General features: G+C 43.5%; 1 protein-coding gene across 3 annotated transcripts in view; it reads right to left on the bottom strand.

The window, feature by feature from the left end:
- Positions 1-25,131, bottom strand: part of FBLN2 (fibulin 2) — a 247,445-nt gene that overhangs the window by 62,668 nt on the left and 159,646 nt on the right. For all 3 annotated transcript variants that reach the window (XM_090021495.1, XM_090021494.1, XM_090021496.1), the window contains 2 exons: positions 7,210-7,321; positions 2,654-2,783 (listed from right to left, as the gene is read on the bottom strand). In XM_090021495.1, coding sequence (XP_089877621.1) covers positions 2,654-2,783; positions 7,210-7,321 — 242 coding nt within the window. The remainder of the gene's footprint in view (positions 1-2,653; positions 2,784-7,209; positions 7,322-25,131) is intronic.

Below are 25,131 nucleotides of genomic sequence, written 5' to 3'. Positions count from 1 at the left end.
CATTCCTGATCCACAGTACCCCGCATCTGTAACTGTTTTATTTTTTTTTTTTTTCTCTTTTCTGTATAACTGCCGCGCGGCACTCTCACATTTATGTAACCTTGAAGCCTTCACTGTTAACCAAAACAAGTGCCTGGTACTACTTTCTGCTGCCTTGAAGTCTTCACTGTTAATCAAAACGAGTGCCTGGTACTATTCTCTGCTGGCAGTAGGCCACACACCTGTACTCTGTAAATTTTACTTCTCATCTAAAAAGTGTCAATTTTGCAGAAATGAAACTTATGTAGAGAATCTGCCTAGTAACTATTATGTAAAAGAAATTATCCTATCCCTCTATGCTTAGCTTATATCATAGTTAGTGTCATAGAGGCAGTCCAACCAATATCTATAAAAGAGGCAAAGAAGCAGGAAGCAGCAGAGATGACAACTGGAAAACTCTGTAGGCCTGATCACCCTGCAGACCAGTTCTCAGCCTCCCTGCCTGGGCGTATCCCAGCGAAGACAAAGGCCTCGAAAACCCGACAATTGACAACGACTCACCGTGTTACAGTTTTGTACTCTACATCCCATTTATGAGCTGTTGACCAGTTCTGGGACTTAAGGAGCTGGCAGCCGCACCTAGCATTGGACTAGCTCCAGTGTTGGAACGCAAGGGTTGGCTCTGGAACCCCGTGAACCAAAAGACCCCCTTTGTATCCAGCATACTGTAACTGAAGAAACATCGGAGATTCCACTTCTCGACTGCCTCTCATCATAGCTTAGACAGCATATCTATGCTCATGATACTTGTATTTACTGCAGCTTCATTCCAACCAGCCTCCCCTCTTACTCATAAGAGGGTGAGGCCAGGTGAGTGAATAAAACCTTTTTGCTTTACCTTATATCTACTCTGTAATAACTTCTACTACTAACATCCCATCTCAATGAGCCGTTGACCAGTTCTGGGACTTAAGGAGTCGGCAGCCGCACCTAGCATTGGACTAGTTCCAGTGTTGGAACGCAAGGGCTGGCTCTGCAACCTCGTGAACCAACGGACATCCTATAGACTTATTACAAAGAAAACTAACAACTTACTCTAAGTCGTCTACTTGTGCCAACTCGGCGAACCTTGAGGGCGGCTATAAAGCTACCTCCAATCCTGCCCCACAAGCCGCGCGCTCGCACAGCTTCGCAAAGCCTGCGGCTCCCCTAAGCGGTGCCGGAACCACTAGCCCGGCATTCCGCCACAGCATCCTGCCAGGGTGTGCAGGGACACCTCCTCCCTGGGCTGCAAACCCCATACACACACAACCACAGCCCCACACCAGACATCAGAGTACTGTGTTCTGTCAAGCAAGCTTACCCCTCCCACTAAAGACATTGCCAGACATCCCGAAAAGCATCTCTGAACAGGTAATCACCGTCTTCTTTCCAATTTATAATTATTTTATATGGCTACTGTAACTGATAAAACATTGCTTTATGATTACTAAAGATTTTGATGTTGCTTTAATAAATAGTCTGTTACCCATGTGTATGAAAAATTTGCTGTTGGTACTTAAAGCTGTATCGTTTTAAATTGATGGTACGCAATCTGTCAGAGTTTGGGAACTGCTGTTCTACTGCCTAAGCTTATAACGTGTGAACAGGTACAATCTAGATAATAGTGCTTTACAGTGCGCAGGAGAGACTGGCAGCAGAAACTAAAAGTAGCACTTCTGACCTATTTCAGAAACTAAATTATTCCCCTGGATACAAAAGCTTCATTCATTCCTTTCTGTGTTTCTGAAGGCAGCATTTTGTCCCCAATAATATATTTGAAAACTAAATTATCCATTGAAATGTTTAAGGTAATTAAAACATATACTATAAACTAGGTACACCTTCCTTGCTCATGAATAAAATTATCCTCAGGAATCTCTGATGTATCAGAGCAGACAGAGATAATAATGTTTCCTGCTTAGACAACTGAAGTTACACGTGAGCCTAGGTGTGCCTACATAAATCATATTAAGCTTTTAATGAGTACAATCTAAGGAAACCAGCATAACAAGTAAAAGGCCAAGTCTTCAACTGATGAAACCTGGTGTAAGCTTAAAATTACTTCAATACAGCTGGTCTGATTTAAATGAACTAAAATTGTGGTACTGATTTTTAATGTGAACCACCAGTTAATAGCCTTTCTTATGGATGAGGTAAAGTTCTCTAGTCATCTAAATATTTATTTCTCTAATCAAAAGCTTGTTTAACTGCTAAATTAAACTGAAATTTAATATTGTACCTAAGCAGACAAGTTGTTCAGTCATGGGCTTCTGCAGTTATATCTTTGATTCGGCTTTCTCCCATAATTTTCTAAAACCTCCTACGCTATAACTATAAAACAAACCTGGATTTCTCAATTCTTCTAAATAGGGAATGCAGCAATAAAAACAGCAAGTTTCATCTTAAAAATGCAGACAGAGACAACACAAATGACCATTATTAGAAAGTTTCAAAGCACTGAATAAGCCCATCAGGCACAATTGAGCCTAAATGTAATACTTAGCTAAGGGTTATTTCCATGCCTTACTCAGGAAACTTTATACTTAACTAAGCTACACAGAACAAATATAAAGCATGTTATAAATGTGCAAAACTGAAAAACAAGCTTTGGAGTAGTACAACAGGGCCTTGCCTTATAAGAAGATCCTCCACAGGTATCACTTTCATCAGGTCCACACAAAACTCCTTCCTTGGCTGCAATCATGCCAGTAACACAGCTGTTTTCTTTTAAGTATGAGACACAACATTGCTTCTGAGCAATTCTGCAAAATGACAGAACAGATCAGGCATTAGCTGGCATTCAAAAGACAGTGCCCATCAGGCTATATGAAAGAACAGGCAGTGAGAATGAGTGTTATCGGAGTTGGGAAGATATACACATAGAAGAAAGAAGTATTAAGAAGTGTAAATTAGGTGAAATCCTGTCTCTACTGACAAAAGGAGTTTTTCCATTGATCTTACTGCAGCCAGGATTTCATCCATTATATTCTACTTCATTTATGTTGGAAAACATGGTAAGACTCAAGAAATCCAGCCTGTTTATCTTGTCAGAGAGAAGGTCTGATTTGGTATCAGTTTATAAAAGTCTACCAGAGGAACCAAAATTTGAAAAGAGAGGACCTTTCAGTCCAGCAGACCAGAGGTCTAACAAGAGCCTTTGACTAGAAGTTCAAATTCAGACTTGAAAGAAGATGCATGTTTTAATAATGAAGATAGTTATCTACCGAATCTTACACCTTACCCAGGTCTGTGACAGGTTCTGGTAATTTTAAAATCAATCTGAATTTTCTTTTTTAAAGGCTAATGTAAGAGATATGTTTAAAGGATTACAATACTGCCTTTTAACTTCAGTATATGAATCTGTCCATCAGTATTTAGATAACCCAAGTAGTAGCTTTCTAGGAAAAGCGAAACCATTAAGAATACAAAAATGTATCTGTTGTATACTCATTTTGCCGTGATATGGGAAAACCATGGAAGCCTTACTTTTTCCATACAGAACCACTCATTGGTGATAGTTAATTCTGGTACCAGTTACAGATTATAATTCAAGTAGCCATCCTTAAAATGGTAGACCCAAGGGATATAACCTCCATCCACCCCAACCCCTGGCCTCATAAATATGCACTGATGCTGTTACACCAGCACTAAGGCCTGGTGCTTTTTAACAGCCAGTTTCTAAAAGCCAATTGGCTGTCCTTCACAGACATCAATTTCAAAGCAAAAAACTGTTGACAATTAGATGTGTATAATTTTTTCAATAAAAATGGTCTCCCAAGAAGTCAAGGGCTTTTCTTTTCTAAGCAAAAAGTTTCCAGATTGTTTTTTTTTCCTTGGTGCTTGGAAAAAAAATTGGAAGGAGAGGTTGTACAGTTCAGTGCAAACTAGCATGTGGCAATGTGACAATAACTTGATCATGAGCAGTACACAGTTCATGTCAAAGGACACATAGGTCAGTCTGAAGTTAACTTTACATACTGAACACTATGAATATGGTCACTAATTTTGCAATGGTTTTCCCCCTTTTTGTGCTTTTTTTTTTCCAAGGACTTTTTTTTCCGGTTCCAGTAAGAATTGCTAACTACAAAAACACAGTTGTTTATTTTAAACGTGAATGGCTCATTGTAATGAGGTGCATGACTCAGGGGCTGAAACCCAGCTGCAGGGGTTTAGGGAGAGGAGTCTGCCTGCTTAGGAGCCTGGGGATCCCCCTAGGGGGAAGTTAAAGGCTCCTCAAGAGGGTAGCAAGGGTAGAGAGGAGGCTGGTAAGCACTGAGCTAGGGGTTTGCCCCTCTCCCAAGGTTTGGAGAAAGACTGTAGGTTTTGCTTTTGTTAACATTATTGCTTTGTATGTTACTGTTTGGCTTGTTTGCTTTGGGATCAAGCATTCTCCCTGTAAAATAAATGGAGTGGAACTGAGAACTGACTTGACTTTATGAGCAAATCAGCTCCTATTGGGCTAAAGGAGGGACCACCTGTTACACACACATCCAAATGTCTTTAATGGCAACTAATTTAATTTTTATTGACATCACAAGGCATTTGAAATGTCTGGTAAAAATTGAAGTCATTGATGATTATTAAGGCTCTTCAAAAGAGGCCGGAAAAACCAAGACTGAATGGAATATTGTTTTTTGGATGCCAAGCACCAACAATCCAAAACCTATTAGCTATTATTAAAAGACTCCGGTCTCCATGGATTCAGAATATTGTGGAAGGTTACACTTCGGTGTGAGAAGTTCCTTTCTGCTACAGAACATACAAAGGAAATACATTTTTGTAGGTGGTGTCATTTCTTTATACTTGTAACTTTAACATGTCAAAGGGACCGTTCCACTGAACCATGCTGAGCCCAAACCTTTTAGACTTCATACTTTTGTTTCCAGTCCAAAACATGCTCTAGGCAGGTCAGGTAACCAGACTATTGCTTCAAGTGGAGCTGAGGCTCTATCTACACTAGAAACAAGTTTCATGCTGATACAACATCAATTTATTAACCTGCTGGAACTAACATAGGCATACTGCAGTTGCACAAAGCAGGACTGAGACCAGGGCAACTTAATGTGGTAATATGCTCAAATATATCCCTACACTGTTTGGGTAATGTGCATCTCATTTAGTGGTTTGCATTAGTTTGACTGCACTGATATGGTTAGTTCCAGGACACAAGCACTGGAACGATCAGAACTCTGCTCTAGTAATCATTTCTTATTAATTAATCTCTGTTCTCATCAGAACAAGTACATCTATAACATTAATGAGAAAAATCAAAACTGGCTAAAACATTCTAAATATTTTAGATGATTTATTTTGCAAGATGATATTGCAAGGGTTGGATGGAGGTTGAAATGGAATAAGAAATGACACTGTAGTTTGCAGGGGAGAGGGTTAATTAGTGGCTTCTGGACATAATGAAAAAAACCTCACCAGATCCTTGGCACAGCTAAGCAGCATGTTTGAGCAGTGTGTTTCACTTCACACATCATTCACAACTTACTGTACAAATCCAGAAAGTTATGCAAACTTTATACTAATCCTAAAGAATATATAAAGGCTAGGGTTAGTCTATAAAAGTAATCTCTGTTATCATATTTGCCATTCTCCATCAACAGCAGTTGTTTCATCATAAGCCAAACAAAGTAATGCCTGGCAGGTGCATTCATAGGACATGTCCAAGGAAAACTCAGGAACTGCAGGAAGTTATTTCAGTGATTTAGTTAGCAGCAATTTCACCTTTAAGTCTGTTCTGTTCTAATGCCTCAGGATGGTACAACACATTTCTGGACATTCTTGGATGGTTTCAGTTGGCACAAACTGGCACACTTCCAAGTTCTGTGGATTTCAGTATAACTACACTGATTTAGTTCTGGCTCTTATTTTTCACATGTGATGTAAAAGATCAATTGTTTCTTTGGTCACTTGCAAAAGTCTAGGTGTTAATACCTTGTTATTCTAGACAAAACAGTTGTTAATCAAGACAGTTTATATCCATTCTATACCATATGATTACCAAAAGAGCTTAGTTACTTGCATGTTTCCAGGTAGGTAATTATCCAGTTACTTGTCAGTATTTTGCCAAAGCATATAGTGCATCAAAATACATACACCTGCATTATGCAGGTGGAAACATGTTTTAATATTTCCTAAAAGGGATAATGGATTTCCTATTTATGTTTTCCTACTGCACATATCACCAGTTCACAGAGAGAGTTCTGAACCATTAAAGCCTGTGAGCAGGTGAAATTAGAGTGAGCTTGTAAATACACAAGCATAAAGATCCTTTGATTGTAGTCTCTGTTCATGTAAGTCTCTTGAGATCAGTTTAGTGTGATACACTGGGATTTAGCATTTAGGACTAAATTCAGCCTTGCCCTATGCAGCTAATGGATTACTAGATTTCCACCTGTATACAAGTCTAGGGCTAAAATTGCCCTTATTTTTTCCAGTTCATGTATCTGAGATGTGCAAATTACACTGCACTAAAATTCATACTGGTTTTTAAATGCATATCCAGTGGATTACGATAACATATTTCTTCTGGTCTATTCCAGCATCAGTTCAGAACCAACACCAGCACCTTAAAACGCTGAAGCAGCATTTAAAGGAAGTCATTTGGTTTGCATTATTGTACTTCACATTCATTATTATTTTATTTCCAGTTCAGTCTAAAGCCCCTTTTTCAGGCTCAAATGGTTGAGGTGGTATTACATGGAGTTGGTGTAACAGGGAGAAAATGTTAGTTTACTCTTTTCTTTGTAACTAGGCTATACTAGGGTTAGACTTCAACAGCTTCATGCACCTACCCTATAACTTCCCTTGGATACCCTGTGAATCCCAGTGAATGAGTGCCAGAACCCAACTTTTGGATGAACTGTCAAGTTTGCCAACTAATGAAGAGGAAAATGATTTAATATTTGTCAAGCAGAGCTGTGAGGAATACTTATCTACTCTGTCCAACCACATTGAACTCCACAGATCTGGGAAGCAAAATGTGTTTTGTTCTGGTACCATAGTAAGAAAAAATCTTTAAAAATCATCTGTTTATATTAGATTCTATTGCAGATTTTAAGAAAAATTCTCCCCATTCTCTCCTTACCCACTGATAGTTAGCCAATACTATCTGGAGAATGGACCAATTCCAAGTTTCCTGGGAGGTGGACAATTCATGCAGCCTTTTGACTTACATACCTGCAAATATCACCATCAGTTCCACTTATGGGGATTTCCATGCATTCCTCATTGTCTATAGCCCACTGTTGTCCAGCTGCACAACAAGTTTCAATTAAGTCCTTGGTGGAACCTGAATAAATTATAGAAATGGAATGGTTTTGTGAGGAGCAGGTTTTTGTTTTTAACTGAAAATAGGCTACAAATAAGAATATTTTAAAAGATCTTGTTGAGTCTTTCCACAGCTTGAAAAATCATTTGGTTTTTCACCAAGCAGACAGCTACAGTGAACAGCAGATTTCATTCTAAAGATAAAATAGTACAGTTAGTTTTCTGAGCTGAGCTGTCACACTACATTTAAACCAGAAGCAATATTTGGACTTCGGTCTATTATCTTATGTTTTTAAAGATCTAAAGCTATCAGTTTAAAAGCACTCAACATTTAACCAAAGGCTAGCCTTAAACATGCCACTGAAAAGCTAAACTCTTGGCAGTGATCATTCCAGAGTTATAGCACAGTAAACAAAATAAAGTGCAAACACTTGCTTTTAGTGGTTCTGCATAAAAATGCATCTCCATTATCAAACAAAAATATTTACTAGTATTTGTATACAAGGTATATGTAGAGTTTATGTGATGGATATTTGGGGAGGATAGAAACACATAATCTACAAGCAGATTTAGGTTCTTACTTGTTTAATAAGTAATATAGTTGTATTACACTAGCAAGGAAAGCTTGAAGAATCTTGTGGTGACACCCCCCTATTCCTGGACTGAAAAGACAATGAAATGGTGAAGCTACCCTTACAGAAAATGGTTTGGCATAGTGGAGAACATTGGTTTTTTTTATGGAAACAAAGATGACAAAGGAAGTTTTAAATGACGAAAAAGTATTTTTTTTAAGTAAATCCATTTAAAACCACAATAAACATCAATTTCATCTTATTTATTCCATACAGGCTTATCTGTGGCCAAAATGCTGAATTGTAATGAGGACTCTGCTTATTAGTTGGGCTGACTAACATGTTAGAAAGATTATTAAAATTCATGAGCATAAACTCTATTACAAATATACATCAGCACATGCATGCCTCATGGTAGTTGTGTTCCTCTGACATAAAAAATAGGGCTGAAGTTTAAAGTACATATGATAACAAACTTTTTTTGCCATTTTCTCCCAGTGCTTACAAACGTTTTGTCTGGAAGAGTTGCACCAATGCAGTGCTAAGCAATTGTTTCCATAAAATGGATTAAACCAGTGGTTCTCAACCTTTTTTGTACCAGGACCCGTTAGTAAACACTGACGGCCAGTCCCGACCCAATAAATAGTTTAGATAGAAAATACATAAGTATTTTGCCTCCAAAATACTTATTACACACTATAAGTTAAAGCAGCTCAACAGTCTTAATTTTAAAGGCAGAAATCAATATCAATAGCAACACATTAAGAGCAATATCAACATGTGGCCTCCCATTACTCCCAAGTGACATTCAACATTGTGCAACTTGAAAAAAAGATCGTGAACTGATCTGCTGGTACTCCTCACTCCTAACCTGCAGTCCCCTGGCTCTGCTGGTGCCCCTCATTCCTAAGCTGCTGCCCCCACGCCCACAGTGTGTGGGGTCAGGGGATGAGTGTATGGAGCAGGGGCACATGTGTGGGGCACAGGGAGGCACATGTTCCCCCAGATATGTGTGCCTACAGCAGGCACAGGGCTCTGGCTTGGCTGGACCAGCAAAGGCCGGTGATGGCACTGCCCACCACCTCCCCTCCTCTCTGGGGTAATGGCCTGAGGGAAGTGGTGGCAGTGGCTGGACCATGGCAGCAGGGAAGAATCATGGCCCAGCGTACAAGCAGCTGGCAGCAGGAGGAAGTAAGGGCAGCATGCCTCCCCCCGTCAGTTATTCCTGATGCTGCTGGCAGTGTGGCTGAAGGGAGTCCTGACAATAGCAGCTGCAGGATTGAGTCTCACTGCCCTATTCCACCCTCCTGGATCCTGCCTGCTGGGCCTTGGAGGTGGATTCTGCCCATGACATTCCAGCCAGACTGGAGTCCCATACCTTCTGTGGGTGCACAAATCTGGGCCATGACCTCCCGATATGTCGTCTGTGCTCTCCCCCCGCCCCCCTAATGCATTGTTTCTACCCTCCCACTCACTGCCCCATAGACTTACTTGTAGAGAGCTGCTCTCCATACCTGGCTACCTAATTACCATCCTCCTGCTCCCCCCAGCTCCAAGCAGCCTCTTGCAGACTGGAATTCTGTCTGCCTGCAAGTGGAAACCTATGGTCTCCTACATTTTTCTCCTTTAAAGGAGAAAATCTGTTTTTTCCACATTGTTCCATGGCAAACAGGAAATCCAGATCCCTTTTTTTTTTTTTTTTTTTTTTTACTGTGCACAGTGTTAACATATGATTAAGCACAAGCAGCACCTATTTTTTTTTAAAATGTATGCAAAATATGATCCATTTTTAAAGTTTGTTTGTGAGCCTTTCATATATTCTTGTGACCCACTTTTGGGTCATGACCCATAGGTTGAGAAATACTGGATTAAACAATTTGCTCTTGATATCTGCTTAGAATACAATCTGAGGCTTGAATATGATGTTTTAGTTGCACAATAAAAAAGCCCTCAGAGACAAACCTGAGTTTGCTTATTAGCTTATGTAAAACACAAGTGCTAAGATGTAGTAAAAATGATGGAAATGTGGAATTTTATACAGAATTTTATACCTTCTCCCTAGTGGAAGAACACTGCAGCAGTAAACATTCAAGAATAAGTGTAATACAATATATGCTAGCAAATTAGGTCAACATTCTATGAAATGTACTTTTTTTTTTTTAAGGATATTTTACTTTATGTCTCTTCAGTATCTAGATTGTGACTGGGGACTCATCATGCTACCGTATTGCAAACAGCAATCAAGCATATCAATACATTAACTTCCAAACTGATGCTGGTTTGTACACCTTGGATCTACAAGCTTTACCCCTTAGGCCCTAATGGCCAACAGTATGCCTCAGTTACTGGGGTGTTTTCATCACCAATGCAGTATAACCCCTAATAATCAGGAATGGGAATAAGCAGGCCTCTTCCTAATTAGCTGTCACATCCTAGATAGGCCAGCACCAATAGAGAGTATTTCTGATGTGTGACTAACTTTGGAACTGCTTTAGTAAGAAAGTTACTTGCCAAATGCCTTTTGAGGATTTTTTAAAAGTTTTTCAAGCTTTAAATATATGGGCTATAGTGGTATAATTTTATATTACTGAGAAGCACACTAATAAACATTGCAAAAGCAACACACTGGAACAAAGAGCGGTTCACATATGAAAAGTGACAACGGAATTTATCCACCCCAAGTTATAGTCCAGCTTGCCATCGTCTGGTTAACTAATGATACCCAAATTATTTTTAAAGAATTGTACCAATTACTTGCTTCATTCCCATGTGGATTCAGAATGCTTTCTACATTTTAGTAATTTGGCCAAAATCTGGTGTTGGGTGATTGTTTGATGTTACCAACACGATGAAGCAGGAAGAAAGCATTCTGAAGTTTCATCTGAGGATTGACCTAAATGAGATCCATAGATGGTAACACATTACTAAAATTGATCACTAAGTTTCTGAGCACCATCTTAAAAAGTTAAGGGATGCATTTGTTAAAAACCACTTTTCTTTACCGATACTGATGTGACACATGCTTGTACAGAGGGAGGGAAACTGACTTCTTGCTCTAAAAGGGAATAACAGGCAAAATTGTTGTAACAGAATCAGAATAGCTGTAAAAGTCTTGTAAAGGATCTCAGACTAAAATTGTAAAACTGAACTGTTGCTTACTTACATATAGACATTCAGTACTCTGGTACTATTATAGTCTACTTATTGGAAATGACTTCATAACCCTTTAAAGTCTAGTGCTTTCAGCAAGGTGAAATATAACTTACAAGTTAGTTTTCTGAATATATATTTTCACTTTCTACCCTATTATAAACCTCAGCAGAGATGCTTTCTATCTTTTGCAAGTTGCCAGTAATCTTAAGTGGTGGCTATTCCCACATGCCAATTCAATAAACAGTAGTTTGCAATTGGTATACTGTGTCCAACCAACTTATTTTCCTTTGCAAACCATAACATTTACAACTAACAAGTATTTATATCAAAGATCCCAGTTTAAACACACCTGGATATCCACACCACACATTTAACAGAAAAGAGAATAGAGAGAACCTACTGTATTATAATTTATTTTTTTTTGCTTCAATGTCAGGCAGAACTTGTGGAACTCTGCAGACATGTGTTATATATTTCCATAAGCTTCTCTCCCCACCACAAACTCCATGTTCTATATCAGCAGGAAGCAACCTTTTCAAGCCATGGTCTCCATCAACCCAGCTCTGGTGTGATGCAGGCCAGGTGGCTTCCATGGCACGTCAGTGGTGGAGAGTTGCAAGGCCAGGCAGTTGGGAGCTGCATACATGTCACTGCTGCCTCACCCAGACCCCCTGCTCCTCAGATAGGGTATGGGCACAGTTTCTGGTGGACAGCTGCACCAAGGGCTAGCCAGCTGGAAGCTGTGTCCAAGCTGCTGCCACTTCTGTGCCACAGCTGGGAGGTAGGGGCAGGGGGGAAAGAGAAGTGGTAACAGTTTGGATGCAGCTTCCAGTTGCCCAGCCCCTGGTGCAGATCCCCACTGGCTGAAATCTATACCCATGCTGTAGCCAGGGGGAGACTAGGGAGCAAGCAAGCAGCAGTGGATACAAGAGTATAGCTAGAAGTTTCTGTGGACTAGCTCCCCACTGCTTAACCTCTGGCTCTGCTGGCAGGAGCTAGTGGCTCTGTGGGCTGGATGCAGTTTGTGGGCTGTATGTTTCTGAACCCTGTCTCCTAGATCATCTATGGCTTGAAGCTAAGTAATCAGAAACGATAATGGATTAAAAGCACTCTTTGTGCATTCTCTTTTAACTGTTTACAACGGTTGTATAGTTTTAGCTACAAGAAATAAACATATCCACATCTCTATTATCGCTATTTCCTTGGACTCTTTCTGATTAGCATAGGAAATAACTGCAAGGCTGATGTTATTTCACCACTTCTAAAATGTTAAGAAACTTTAAAAGAACCTCCATGAAATTTTGTGAGATAAGAGATGCTTATTTCTACTGATTTTTTTTTGTACTCATGGATTTAATTCTTAGAAAAGCACTTAGATTCTTAACTGAGGGTTTTGTTAATATGCTCAGTGTCTTGGTGGTGCTGCAGCTAGAACTTCCAATTCCAGGTCATCCTTAAAGGTCTGTCTGTGGGAACATTCACCAGATAATCACATTTTAGTTATCACAAATAAAACAATGGGGGAAGGTAGGAATAAGAGAAAAATGCATATTCAGTTATTGTGTTTAATTAAATTATCAAAATTCATGCTTCTTCATGCACATTCTCCTGTCAGATTCAGTTTATCTCCCATTCCTGACAGAGATTCCTTGTTAGCAGACAAAAGCTCTATTTGGCACAGCATGCTTACAAGTCATGTTGCCAACTGAAACACGATTTCATAATAATCTGGCAATGCGAATAATCTATGGTACTAAAAACTGAGAAGAGTGCTTGTATTCTTATAAAAGTTGAAAACAAAACTAACTTTGAAACAGTTCCTAGAAATAAACCTCAGCTGCTCTATGATACCCAAGGGCTTGTTTAAACAAGCAAGAACCACTCAACCTATAGAAAAGAATCATCAGGCACTCAAATGACTGCTCTCAGGAAGCCTCATGGGAGCTTTTCTAAATCAAATATTTTACTTTGTGGCCAAAGTAGTTTGTTTGGTATTTTGATTTTTTACTGAAAAGTAAAAAATTTCTATGAAAAAATACTGCTCATTCCAACCAGCTTTACCCACCACTAACAAAGAAGAGGAATCATTAAAGGTGATTGGATGTGACTTGTACTTATTACAGCTATATGTGCTGGAAACAATAGTAAGTTGTGGTCCAGGCCCACAGTCATCCAACAGTCAACTGTTATTTTCCTGACCACTTATCAGTAATTCATAGATTTCATAGACATTAGGGCTTGAAGGGACCTTGGAAGATCATCGAATGCAGCCCCCCACCCAAAGGGCAAGAAGTCAGCTGGGGTCATAGGATCCCAGCACGATAAGCATCCAATTTGCTCTTGAAGGTGTTCAATGTAGGTGCTTGAACCACCTCCGATGGCAGGCTGTTCCAGACCTTGGGGGCTCGGACAGTAAAGAAATTCTTCCTTATGTCCAGCCTGAAACGGTCTCACAATAGTTTATGACCTCATCATCCCTTGGGGCACTCTGGTGAACAAACATTCCCCCAGATCCTGGTGGTCACCCCTCATAAATTTATAGGTGGCCATCAGATCACTCCTGAGCCTGCGCTTTTTTAGGCTAAAGAGCCCTATGGCTCTCAGCCTGTCATCGTAACGTCTGTTTCCTGACCTCTGATCATGCACGTGGCTCTTCTCTGGACTCTCTCAAGCTTCTCCACATACCTTTTGAATTGTGGAGCCCAAAACTGGACGCAGTACTCCAGCTGCGGCCTCACCAAGGCTGAGGACAAGGGGAGAATGACGTCCCAGGATTTGTTTGAGAAGCATCTCTGGTTGCAAGCCAGTGTTTTGGTCACTTTAGTAGCTGTAGCATCACATTGAAGGCTCATGTTCATCTTGTGGTCAATCGTGACCCCCCAAGTCTCTTTCTTCCATAGTGCTAGCCAGCATAGCACTGCCGAACCTATAGGATGCTGCAGGGTTTTTTCAAGGTGGAGAACCTTGCATTTTTCAGTGTTAAACACAATCAGGTTCTTGTCTGCCCATTTGCTGAGCTTGTCCAGGTCAGCCTGGATCACCCACCTGTCTTCTGGCATGGATGCTTTGCCCCAAAGTTTGGTATCATCAGCGAACTTGGCCAGTCCACTTCTGACTCCAATGTCCACATCATTAGTGAAGATGTTGAACAGTATGGGTCCAAGGACAGAGCCTTGGTGGACCCCACTGGTCACAGGACACCATGAAGATTGACTTCCATCTATTACTACCCTCTGGGTCCGAACACGGAGCCAATTTTCCAGCCAGTGGAGCATGATGGACCCAAGGCCACAATTGGCCAGTTTTGCTAAGAGGTGATCATGGGATACCAGATCAAAGGCTTTTTTGAAGACAACATATATGACATCAATCTCTTCTCCCTTGTCCAGATGATAGGTCACCTGGTCATGGAAGGAAATGAGATTGGACAAGCAAGACCCATCAACAAGAAACCAATGCTGGCTATCCCTTAGGATGTTGGTGTTGGCCAGTCCATTGAGGATGGCTTCTTTAATAAACTTTTCTAAGATCTTCCCCGGGATAGAAGTCAGGCCGATGGGCCTATAGTTAGCCGGATCCACTTTCCTCCCTTTCTTGAAGACTGGCACCACATTAGCCTTCTTCCAGTCTTCAGGCACTACACCAGAGCACCAGGAGTTTTCAAAGATCCGTGCCAGGGGCTGGGCTATGATGCTCACCAGCTCCTTGAGTACTCTGGGGTGTAGACTGTCAGGGCCGGCTGACTTGAAGGTATCCAGCTTCTCAAGGTGTTCCTTCACGAGGTCAGCATTAATGGAGGGCAGGGGATCTCCCTCACCTGGACCTCCCTGTCCTGTAGTGGGCATGGGCGTCCCATGGGACTGATGAAAGACTGACGCAAAGTACCCATTTAATAGGTTGGCTTTTTCCTGGGCGTCAATTGTCAGCTGTCCCACCTGGTTCAGCAGGGGTCCAATGTTGCCCTTGCTTTTCCTCTGGCTCCCCACAATCTGAAAAAGGACTTTTTATTGTCCTTGATGCTCAAAGCTAGTTGGAGTTCAGTTGCAGCCTTGGCTTTCCTAGTTTGCTCCCTTCAGGACCTGACCAGTGCAGAATAATCCTCCTTGGAGGTGAATCCCATCCTCCATCCTTTGTAGACCTTGCTTTTTAGCCTCAGGAGGTCTGCTAGGTCCCTGGAGAGCTGGGGGGGAGTGGGGGCTGCTGTGCCCTCTTGCTGCATTTCCTCTGAGATGAAATAGACTTAGCTTGTGCATTGAGGATCGCTCCCTTGAGGAGCAACCACTCTTCTTGAACTCCCATCTCCCTAGGGTCATGGTCCCTTAGGGCCTCACTGACCAGCCTCCTGAGCTTGTTAAAGTTGGCTTTTCTGAAGTGAAGGACTTCTGTGTTGCTGACTGACTTGCCAGCTTTACAGTGGATGGTGAAGGTGATCAGCTCGTGGTCACAGTCACCCAGCTTCTCATCGATCACTAGGTTGCCAATTAGGTCATCCCCAGTAGCCAGTACCAGGTCAAGCAGCGCTTTGCCTCTTGTTGGCCCATAGACTTCTTGAGTCAGGTAGAGGTCATCCACGCATGAGAGGAAGTTTTGCAACTACTCAGTTTTTGCTGAGTGATCCTCCCAAGAGATGTCCGGGTAACTGAAGTCACCCATGACAACCATGGTCCTGGAGCATGCAGCCTCAGCCAGTTCCCGGGTGAACTCCTGGTCAAGCTCAGGACTTTGGGTGGGAGGTCTGTAGTAGACTGCCACTGTTGTGTCCCCTGTGCCATGTTCCCCACGGATTTTAACCCAGAGGGTCTCCAGCTGTCCACCCTGATCACCAAGATCAGCTTGCAGCTTTCCTTAACATAGAGAGCTACACCCTCTCCCCTTTTAGCTACACAATCTCTCCTGTACAGGGTATAGCCATCAATACCTGTGGTCCAGTCATGGGTGGAGTCCCACCAGGTCTCCGTTATCCCTATGACATCATAATTATTTGCATTGAGCAGGAGGGTGAGCTCCTCCTGCTTGTTCCCCAAGCTCCTGGCATTTGTGTACAGGAAGGCAAGTGTCCCCTTGGGGGCTCCTGACTTGCCCACAGATTGTACCAGGGCTGGGGCAGGGGTGGGCTCCCTTAAGTGCCTTGGCCTGCTGGCTTTGCAAAGGTTGCTCAGCAGGCCAGCAGTGGCCGTAATCCCCCCTTCCCCCAGTGGGCTTAGTTTGAAGCCCGGTGGGGCAGGTCAGCCAGTCTGGCTGAGAACAGCCTCCTCCCCAGGGGAGAGAGGTGGAGGCCATCTCTTCCCAGCAGCTCGCTGCCTCTCTTGCCAAAGAGCGAGCTGTGGTCATGGAAGCCAAAGCCTTCCTGATGACACCAGTGCTGCAGTCTTTGGTTGACTATGTGGATCCTCCTTTCCCTCCTCAGCCCATACCCCGAGACTGGGAGGATCGATGAGAACACCACCTGTGCCCCCAGGCCCTTTAGCCCCGCTAAAGGGTGGTAATAAACCACCCTTAACAGCATAAATATCTAAACAACAGCATAAATATCTAAACAGCCTTGTGGTTCATTTAGACTCTCATGGCCAGGTTCTCTAATTCATTAGTAAATCAAGAGTACCTCCAGGGAAATCATAAGAGTTTTACATTGGAGTAATTACAAGGAGAACAGGGCTCCAAAGATCAGCTCTTCCCTTGGTGAAACTTCATCCACTTCAATGATGCTATTTTACTTATCATAAGAATGAATTTAGTTCAGTGCTAAATGAATTCACTTGCAATTTTTGCCACAGTAGTGATTGTAAAGGAGGGCCTCGGTACATTGACATTCACTGGTACTGTATGCTCGTTAATGCACTGCAGAAAACTGAAGTGAGAGGGGAGCACATTAGACAGTAGTCTTGACTTTTTCCCCCTGCATGCTTGGGAGGAATAGAATCCAAGGGAAACTCATTAGGCTCCTAGCCCTTCCCCAGCCTCAGGACTGTGCAGGGCTGCCACGGAGTTAGGGCAAAGCGAAGGCAATGCTATGAAACAAAATTTCCCTGTTTGTATGATTCCAGGCTGCCCCATTTGTACAGACACCAAAAAGAGCATGAAACCTAAAAAACTAGCAGCAGACTGCAGTCTACATACACTCTTTATTTTAGTAGTTATATTAACTATGTTAAAATATGCTTCACTTGATAACTTTGCTATGCATGAGTTGTTAGATGACATGAAAGGTATAGATGCTAGATGCTAGGGTTGGAAGGGACCTCAACAGATCATCAAGTCCGACCCCCGCCGAGGTTGTGCCCCTGCTGCGGCTGGATGGGCAGGGGGCATCTCCCCTTGGTGGCCATGGCATGCAGCGCTCATTCCCATGCTGGGTTGCACATGCTGGATCACAGAAGCAGCTCCTTCAGAGCTGATCTAGCGCCGCTGCAGCCCTGTGCCCCGTTGGGGGTGCAGAAATCTCAGGGAGAAAGTGCCCCCCTCCCACCCCTCCAATGTGGCCTGTTCCCCCTCCCACCCCCAGCTGCTATAGACTTCTCTGGAGGGAGCTTCATGAGCTGCTCTCCACCACTACCTGGCTGCCACATGCATGTGTGTGTGCACATGGACATGACAGCCTCTGCCTGATCATCCTCCACCCCTCCTCCTAGTCCCAAGAGCCCCAAGCAGCAGTTTCCTGCCCTTGCCTCCTTTAAATGGGACAATCTGTGATTTTCTCCTTTAAAAGAGAAAACCTGCATTTTTCTATATGAAAGGAGAACATCCGTATTTTTCTGCAGTTAAAGGAAAACCAGGATCCCTGATGATAGCTAACATATTAACTTCACTTAATTCACTTGGGCCAGGATTTCACTCTTTCAATGTTGGGTCTGGTTTTCATTTACAGCCCTTTACAGCACTCTACCAAGGAGAGCTAAAAAGTGGACATAGACATAATTTATACTGACTTTATAATCTGTTCGTAGAGTTCATTGTCAAAGCAGTTAAGACATGTTACTATGGGTCCAAAAGAGCAAGCTTGACCCTAGAAACAGAGTTTAGTCAACGCAGTTGAACCAACAGAAAATACAAATGTGGCCGGACATGATACTAGCCCCATAAGTCTGTATGTGCCTGTCACGGCGCAGGGTTCTAGGGGTGGCTGTGATCTCCCCTAGTACCTCCTACTGTGCCAAGTGTGCTTCAAAGCGCTCTCATTCTTGCCCGCCACATCTTGATCTTAAAATATATTAAAAGGGAGGTTGTCTCTTGCCTTCTTGGTCACAATACTCCTGCTACCCCGCATCTTGCTTCTATATTGGGGTTCCAGGCACCCCAGCCTTATGGGCTACGCATGGCTCCAACCACCCCTGTACCACGCCCCAAGCCTCGCAGATGTACCAGATGTGGTTTGGTCTTAACCGCAGCCCTTGCCTCTCTCTGCACCCTCTGGCACCAGGGCTTTCCACCGCCTTGTCTCTCACTCGCGCACCACAGGTGCTCTGGCTTCCCGCTGCCTTGTCTCGCAACCGTGCCCTCTGGCGCTTGTCAATCACTGCCCCCTTTGCTCTGGGGCTTCTCATGCTCAGGTGGGCTTAGGTGGCCATAGCCATGCCTGGCCCCAACTCTCCTCCTCAGGGTCTCGAACCCCCGCAGATGGGCTCAGGTGGCTGTAGCCATGCCTGGCCCCTTTGCTCTAGGGCTGGGGTCTGCACACCCCAAAATGCTACACCCTCTCTGATGCTGGGGTCCCCACACTACCGTGGGTCCCCTATGAGGCCTTCTCCAACCCCTAATAGCCTCACCCAAACCACTGGTTGTAAACAGTAACTAGAAAGCTCAAGCCCCTAGGCTGCAACATAAATTCAAGCCGGTTGGCTATAATGTTAGTCCCGCCACATCAGGGGTGCTCTATCTTTCCCCCAGTCTCGAAGCTGTACCTGCAGTCTAGCCTCTCTTCTTTGTTCAGTCTGGAAGAGCTCCTTCCTCTATGGCTGCTGGCAGAGAACTGCCTGCCTGGCCCTGGCCTGTGTTGGTAGCCAGGCCCTGCCCCTTCCAGTCAGCTGACTCCCACTGGTTACCCTGGCAACCTGCAGCTGGGCTCCTTACTTGATGCTCCACAAGTAGCAGGCACCTCAGTGCCCTGCTACACACCTCCCCTCCTTATAGGAGCAGAGCACTGAAGTGCTCTGCAGCAGTGCCATTAGCCTGGGAAACTGGTGTGCCTTAAGCATCTTAGCCATATAAACCACCTAGCTTCTGACATATCTTTGATCTCAAAGCCAGTAAAGGCAGTGTAGTGGATAAAGGTTTTTTGGTATAAATGAGAATGATGTCATGACCAGTTCAACCAGAAAGAGAGCTGGGATCCAAAATAGTACTGTTCCCAAAGAATTAAAACTCTTTTCTTTTAATTATGAAAGCTAGTGATTAATCTGTTTGAAGATAGCGTACTTAACCCTGCAATGTGCTAAGCACCTTCTTGGAACTGACTGACACTTAAAGTTAACAGGCATGGCGTGTGCTTGGCATTTGACAGGACTATATCATTATTTTCATTGCTTATGTCAGGGATGGGCAAAATGGCAGATCCAGCTGGTGGCCAGGCTCCATTTCCCAGCAGATCTTGCCTGCGTGGCAGGAGCCAGTTTCCATGGACATCCCAGCAGCAGCCGCACTGTGACAGTATGAGGCTGGGGTTTCCATGGAGAAACCCAGCAGCTCCATGGCCAGCAACTCCTCCCCCTGCCATGCACCCTGCCAGCAGGGGTGGTATTGGAGGGGAGGGCACTTTAGGGGGCTACAGCCACCCCAAAATTCCCTATAGCCACCCCTCATAATGGTACCACTAACACCACTGCCTGCCCTACACAGGCAGTGGCAGCTGAGCCCAGCCTGCCCCAGCCTGCAGCAAAGCACTCCCCCAGCCCCCCTGACTAGGAAGAGGCTGGTGCCACTGCTGCCTGCCAGTGCTGCTGGGGTCAGTCTACATGGAAACCCCAGCCCTGTGCTATCACTGTGTGGATGTTGGGGTCTCCATGGAAACCAGCCCCAGCCACACAGGCAGGGGGCTGCTGGGAAATGGAGATCCAGCCTGTGGACTGGACCTTGCCTGCCCTTGACTTATCCATCTGTCCCAGGGACGCAGGGCTGACCAAAGGGGAAGCCTCATCCAGAGGCAGACCCAGGTGAAAGTAAAAGAAGAAAAAACCCTACCTGTTGCAGGAGTCCAGAGTAGCAAGGAGGCGTGCCAGGGAAAACCACCTGTGCAGTTTATCAGCCGTGCTTATCTCCAGCTGGAGCCAGGTGATGTCATGAAGAGACATCACCTGGCGAAGATAAAAATGGCCCCATAAGCACAGGTGGGGGGGCACTGAGTGTAGGAGGAGCGGCAGGGAACCGCCGAGTGGAGCACACCTAACCGCTGCGTTCAACAGCAGCAATGGCGGCAGTGGGAGCCACGGAAGAACTCCATGCCAGGGAAGGCCGGTGAGGATTAAAGAGGCTGGTAGCGAAGCCAGCAATAGCAGCAGCCGCAGGTGTTGTGGGGAATCCTCATGCTGGGGAAGACCGGTGAGGATCAGGCGAGCTGGTGGGGAGGCCAGCAGTGGAGGCGGGAAGAGCCAGTGAGGGAGCTCCAGCCAGAGGCGTCAGGCGTTGCAACTTTAGGGAAGAGGCGGATCCCAGAAGGGATCAGAGAGACTTCAGCCAGGGTGAAGGCATGGACCCTGGCCCAGGGGACGTGCCGGCCTAGGGGCAAAGGGGTATGGGGATCTCCCTGGGGTTGCCCCTCTTTACTTTGCTTTTCCTTTTGGTCTCTCCCTTTTGTGTTCCTTTCTGTCGTTATTCCTTTTTTTTTTTTTTTTTTTTTTTACAACTGAGCTCCCATGGTGTGGGGCTTCTCCAGGGTTGAGCATTCGGCTCATGCTTTCCTTTCTTAGTTAGATGTATTTTCGGTCCCAGTCTAGGGCAGGGTAGTCTAGCATACTATGCCAGGCTCGGGGAATTAGAGACACCACTCGGAGATGGTAGACCACACAAGAATGTGGCAACAATCAACAACATCTTCTGTTGAACACACGGGATAGCACCAAAGACAGAGTGTCACCAGGCCCTCCGGCGTTGGCTGAAGTTCAAGGTGCTGGTCTATGGAGGAGTATATGGGAACTGGGGAAGACATCAAGGGGTCAGTCACAAAAGATCCTGAGGCTTGTCTCGTAGGTTGGCGTGTGGCTGGGGTGTAGGGGAGGTTGGAGCCCTGTAGGCATCCGCCAAGACAAGTGACAACTCTGGAGGCATCCTCCGAGGGGACCCCCTTCACTGAAGAACCATCCGAAGTCGTGGCAGGAAAGTTTGGGGGTTACTCAGAAGGTCATTGAGGAGTCCTCTGGAGTCTACACAAGAGTCCTAGGCTAGTAAGACCAGTTGCCCAGGCAAAGGCAGCACGGGATCGGGTCATCGAGCTGAGATGGGCACAGCATCATATTCTTTTCCCAGCTCCCACATTTTTCTTTTCATATTATGTGGCCTTTGGAGTAGAGGACGCACTCTCAACAAACGAGCATAACAATGTAGTGAGCACAACAAAATGTTCCTTGTGTTCAGTCCCTTTAGAAATTAATATATACAATGCACTAGAAAACCCCAACTGAGTTCGTAGTAATTTAACTACATAGTCACCAATTGTGTCCTGGTAACCACAAATGAGTATTATAACTTGGCATTCTCATATCTGAGCACCAAAAAAAAAAAAAAAATCAAACTACAATTCAGTTAGAGTAGTTCATTAATAAAACTAACTGAATTTGGACATGTATTACTACTTAGATGCAAATTTAAAATTAGCAAGTACTATAAAAATGATTAATCAAAGAAATAATTTACATCTAACACAGGGGTGGAAAAAATACAGCCCATGAGCTGGAGCCATCCTGCCAACTGTGTCCAGCCTGTCGGTGGGCTGCCACCAACAACAAATGGAATCCAGCCTGCGGGTACCCAGCAGTTCTGGCTCCAGCCACCAGGTAAGCAGGCAGGTGGGATGGCTTCTGCCATGCAGGATGGGTGGGCGGGACTGTTTCTACCCAGCACTGGTGGAGTGGTGTCAGCTGTGGACCTGGGTAGATGCCCCAACCCCCACCCAGAACCTGCTGGGTACTTCCATAGCTAACATTGGCTGGGGCTTCCACTGTGCCAGGCAGGTGGTGGCATAAGCTGCACACAGGGCTAAAAGATTTCACGTGGGAACTGGGATTGGGGCGTGCTTCAGCTCCAAGTTGTTCCTGAGGGGAAGGGAGAGAGAGAGAGGATCAGGGTGTGCTACAGCCCCAGCAAGAGAGAGGAAGAGGATCAGGGTGTGCCACAGCTCTAGGGAGAGGACAGACAAAGAGGATTAGGGTGTGCTACAGCTCTGGGGAGGCTGAAAGAAAGGAGAAAGAGAGAAAATCAGGATGTGCTACAGCTCTGGGGGGCAGAGAGAGATAGAAGATGAAGGCATGCTAGAGCTCCAGGGAAGCTGTTTTTCCTAAACAGCAAAGAACATAGTATGGCTTCTGAGCCACAGGCCAGACATATGCTAGCTCTTTTCATATGTTAAAAAGAAGCATAAAGAGAATGATAACAATAGTCTTTGCACTGGTATACATGGCCACAAAAGGAACAGAACTAAAGACACTTTTTTTTCCTCCTGTCCATCTTGTTCCATGCCTTTCTCTTCTACCTTGAAGTAAATTTTTGGTAGTTGTGTGTATCTGCTTAGTTTAAAGTAATATCTGTCTCTCTTAAATGAAAGCTTAGTAATGCCTGTGGTTTTCCAAGAGCTGTTTTTATACATCAGAGCAAAAATATATTTAATAAGGAATAAACAGTATGGTTTCCTGTTCCCATATGCTTATGACTATGAACAATAAAAAGATTATTATAAAAAATAATGACAATTAACTGCGGAGTCCTGAAAATCTATTTGAAATAATGTTTGTTAATCTGCTCCAATCCCTTACTCACTTTAAGTTTAAATAAATAGGACACTTTCGACATTGCAGCTCTATCCCTTAATAAGCTGTCATTTTTATAGGTCGCTGGAGAGAGATTTCATTAAGTTAATTCATGCACTTAGTTATGCAGGATACATGGTCTTTACTTGGTTTAGCACAAAAGGTAAGGAGCACAATCTACTTGGTATTGATAAGGAAAGGGAGGTGAAAGTGATGACATGATACCAAAACCAGATGCCTTCATTTGAAATGGAATTTACACGTATGAAACTGTTCCAAACTGTCGTCTTCAAGGGCCATCCCAAGAAACAAGGATAAATGAATACACAGAGCGCTCTGTAAAATGTTTGAGGGGAGAGGCAGGAGGGGGACAGAATGGAATGTACAGATTATTTCATAACACCAATGATGTCTCATAATTCAGAAAGGCACTTAAGCATGTACTTAACTTCAAATTCCATTGAAATTAAGCTTGTGCTAAAATGCCTGCCAGTATCATGTTCTAAGTAAACTGTTTGTGAACTAATTCTGATTTACTTCTAACAATAATTATTTTAAGTAGCTCTTTATGATGTATGGATGTTTTACTCCCACTTCACAGATTGGGAACTGAAGAATTAAGGTGATTGACTTCCCCGGGGTCACAAAGGAAATGTGTGGCTACGTTAGGATTTAAAGTTACATCTCCTGGAAAAACCCACTTCCAGTTTTGTTCCTTAACTGAAAGGTCATCCTTCCTCACCTCCCTCATCCTATCTTTCATTCTTTCTGGACAGAAACCCTGTAATTGGTTTCCTATGATTTTGTCATATCTGGCAGCATGGTAGAGAATCGGCAAATTCCACAGTGCTTCCACTACCCTGGCTACACCTCAAGAAGTATATAGCAAAGAACCTTTTCTTCTGTTGTTCCCTGCTGTTTATGAGGCTCCCACTTCCTAATGCACCCTGAAACATTCTCTTTGTTTCACATATCCTTTGTTCCATGAATATCTTCAGCTGGTTTCCAAGGCAAAAAATAAAAATATAAAGTTATGTCTGCCCAAATGTGCATTGAAAAACTGGATAAACCAAACTGAATATTCTCATTCTGTTATGCACTGTACAAGAGATATACATCAACATAACATACAATCCTCGGCCTGGATTGTTTGGCAGATTTTGTACTAAGTATGAATGAAAAGCAACCTAATATTCCCTCAGGCATTAGTGCTGGATAATCCTTCTAAGTCAAAACCTGCATTACCTGTGCTTGAGGTCAACTTATTTAGACAATGTCTGTCCTTTAATGTTTCCATGAAAGCGCCATTTATTAGCTCCAGGTTAGAATGGGGAAAAAAAACCCTAAAACAATTAAGTCAATAAATAATTTAACCTTTTTTTGCAGTTTTTCTGCAAGCCGTTCCTCTTGCCTTTTTCAGATCTGGCTTATTTCAGTCTTTTGTCAAATGAGTGAATTATGAACCAGTGCCGGCATAATCACACTCCTATTGATTACAGTGAGGACACCGTTCTTTCAGCATATTCTCAGCCTTCATTCGCCTGCTCCTATCAATAATATTTCATTGCTGAAAATGGCTAGTGTTTGGAGGACCTGAATCCAATTAGAATCTGGCTACGAATGTCTAAGAAAAGATAAGGTATACAAATCTTTTTTTTTTTTAATTTGTTCTCGTGGGTTACTAGGCTTCTATCTACAAAGAGGTGGATCCAACACTTTCCACTAATTCTGTACTAACTGTTGAAATTTAGAGTAAAGGCACAATACACACAACCCCAGCTGGTTGTGGCTATCATGAACCAACATGGGACGGACACAAAAGGTCTTTAAGAGAGGCTGTTCATCTATACAGTTAGTCAGCTTGCATCATTATAACAAAAGAAAGGGGTCCTGCTATTGGGAGAGTTAAAAGAAAGGTCTTGTTATAAATACGGTTTATTATAACAGTGAAGTTGTACTGTATATCAACATCAAATAGAATGAGGTTGTTCTGTAAGTCTATTTACTTAGGGGACTTGAGGGTGTGTCTATGTAGGGAAGTTAAGGTGAATTGCTAATAGTGGTAAGTCAATCATACAATGAAAGTAAACAAAACCACTTTGTGGATATTCTCCTTTGGGTAAAAAGTGGCTTTTTTCACTGTAGCAATTTAGGGG

This window comes from Crocodylus siamensis, chromosome 11 (genome assembly GCF_052110815.1).
Source record: "Crocodylus siamensis isolate JL-2025a chromosome 11, ASM5211081v1, whole genome shotgun sequence".
Lineage (NCBI taxonomy): Eukaryota > Metazoa > Chordata > Crocodylia > Crocodylidae > Crocodylus > Crocodylus siamensis.
Note: the sequence above shows the minus strand (reverse complement) of the source record. Positions and strands in the feature narration are given on the sequence as shown.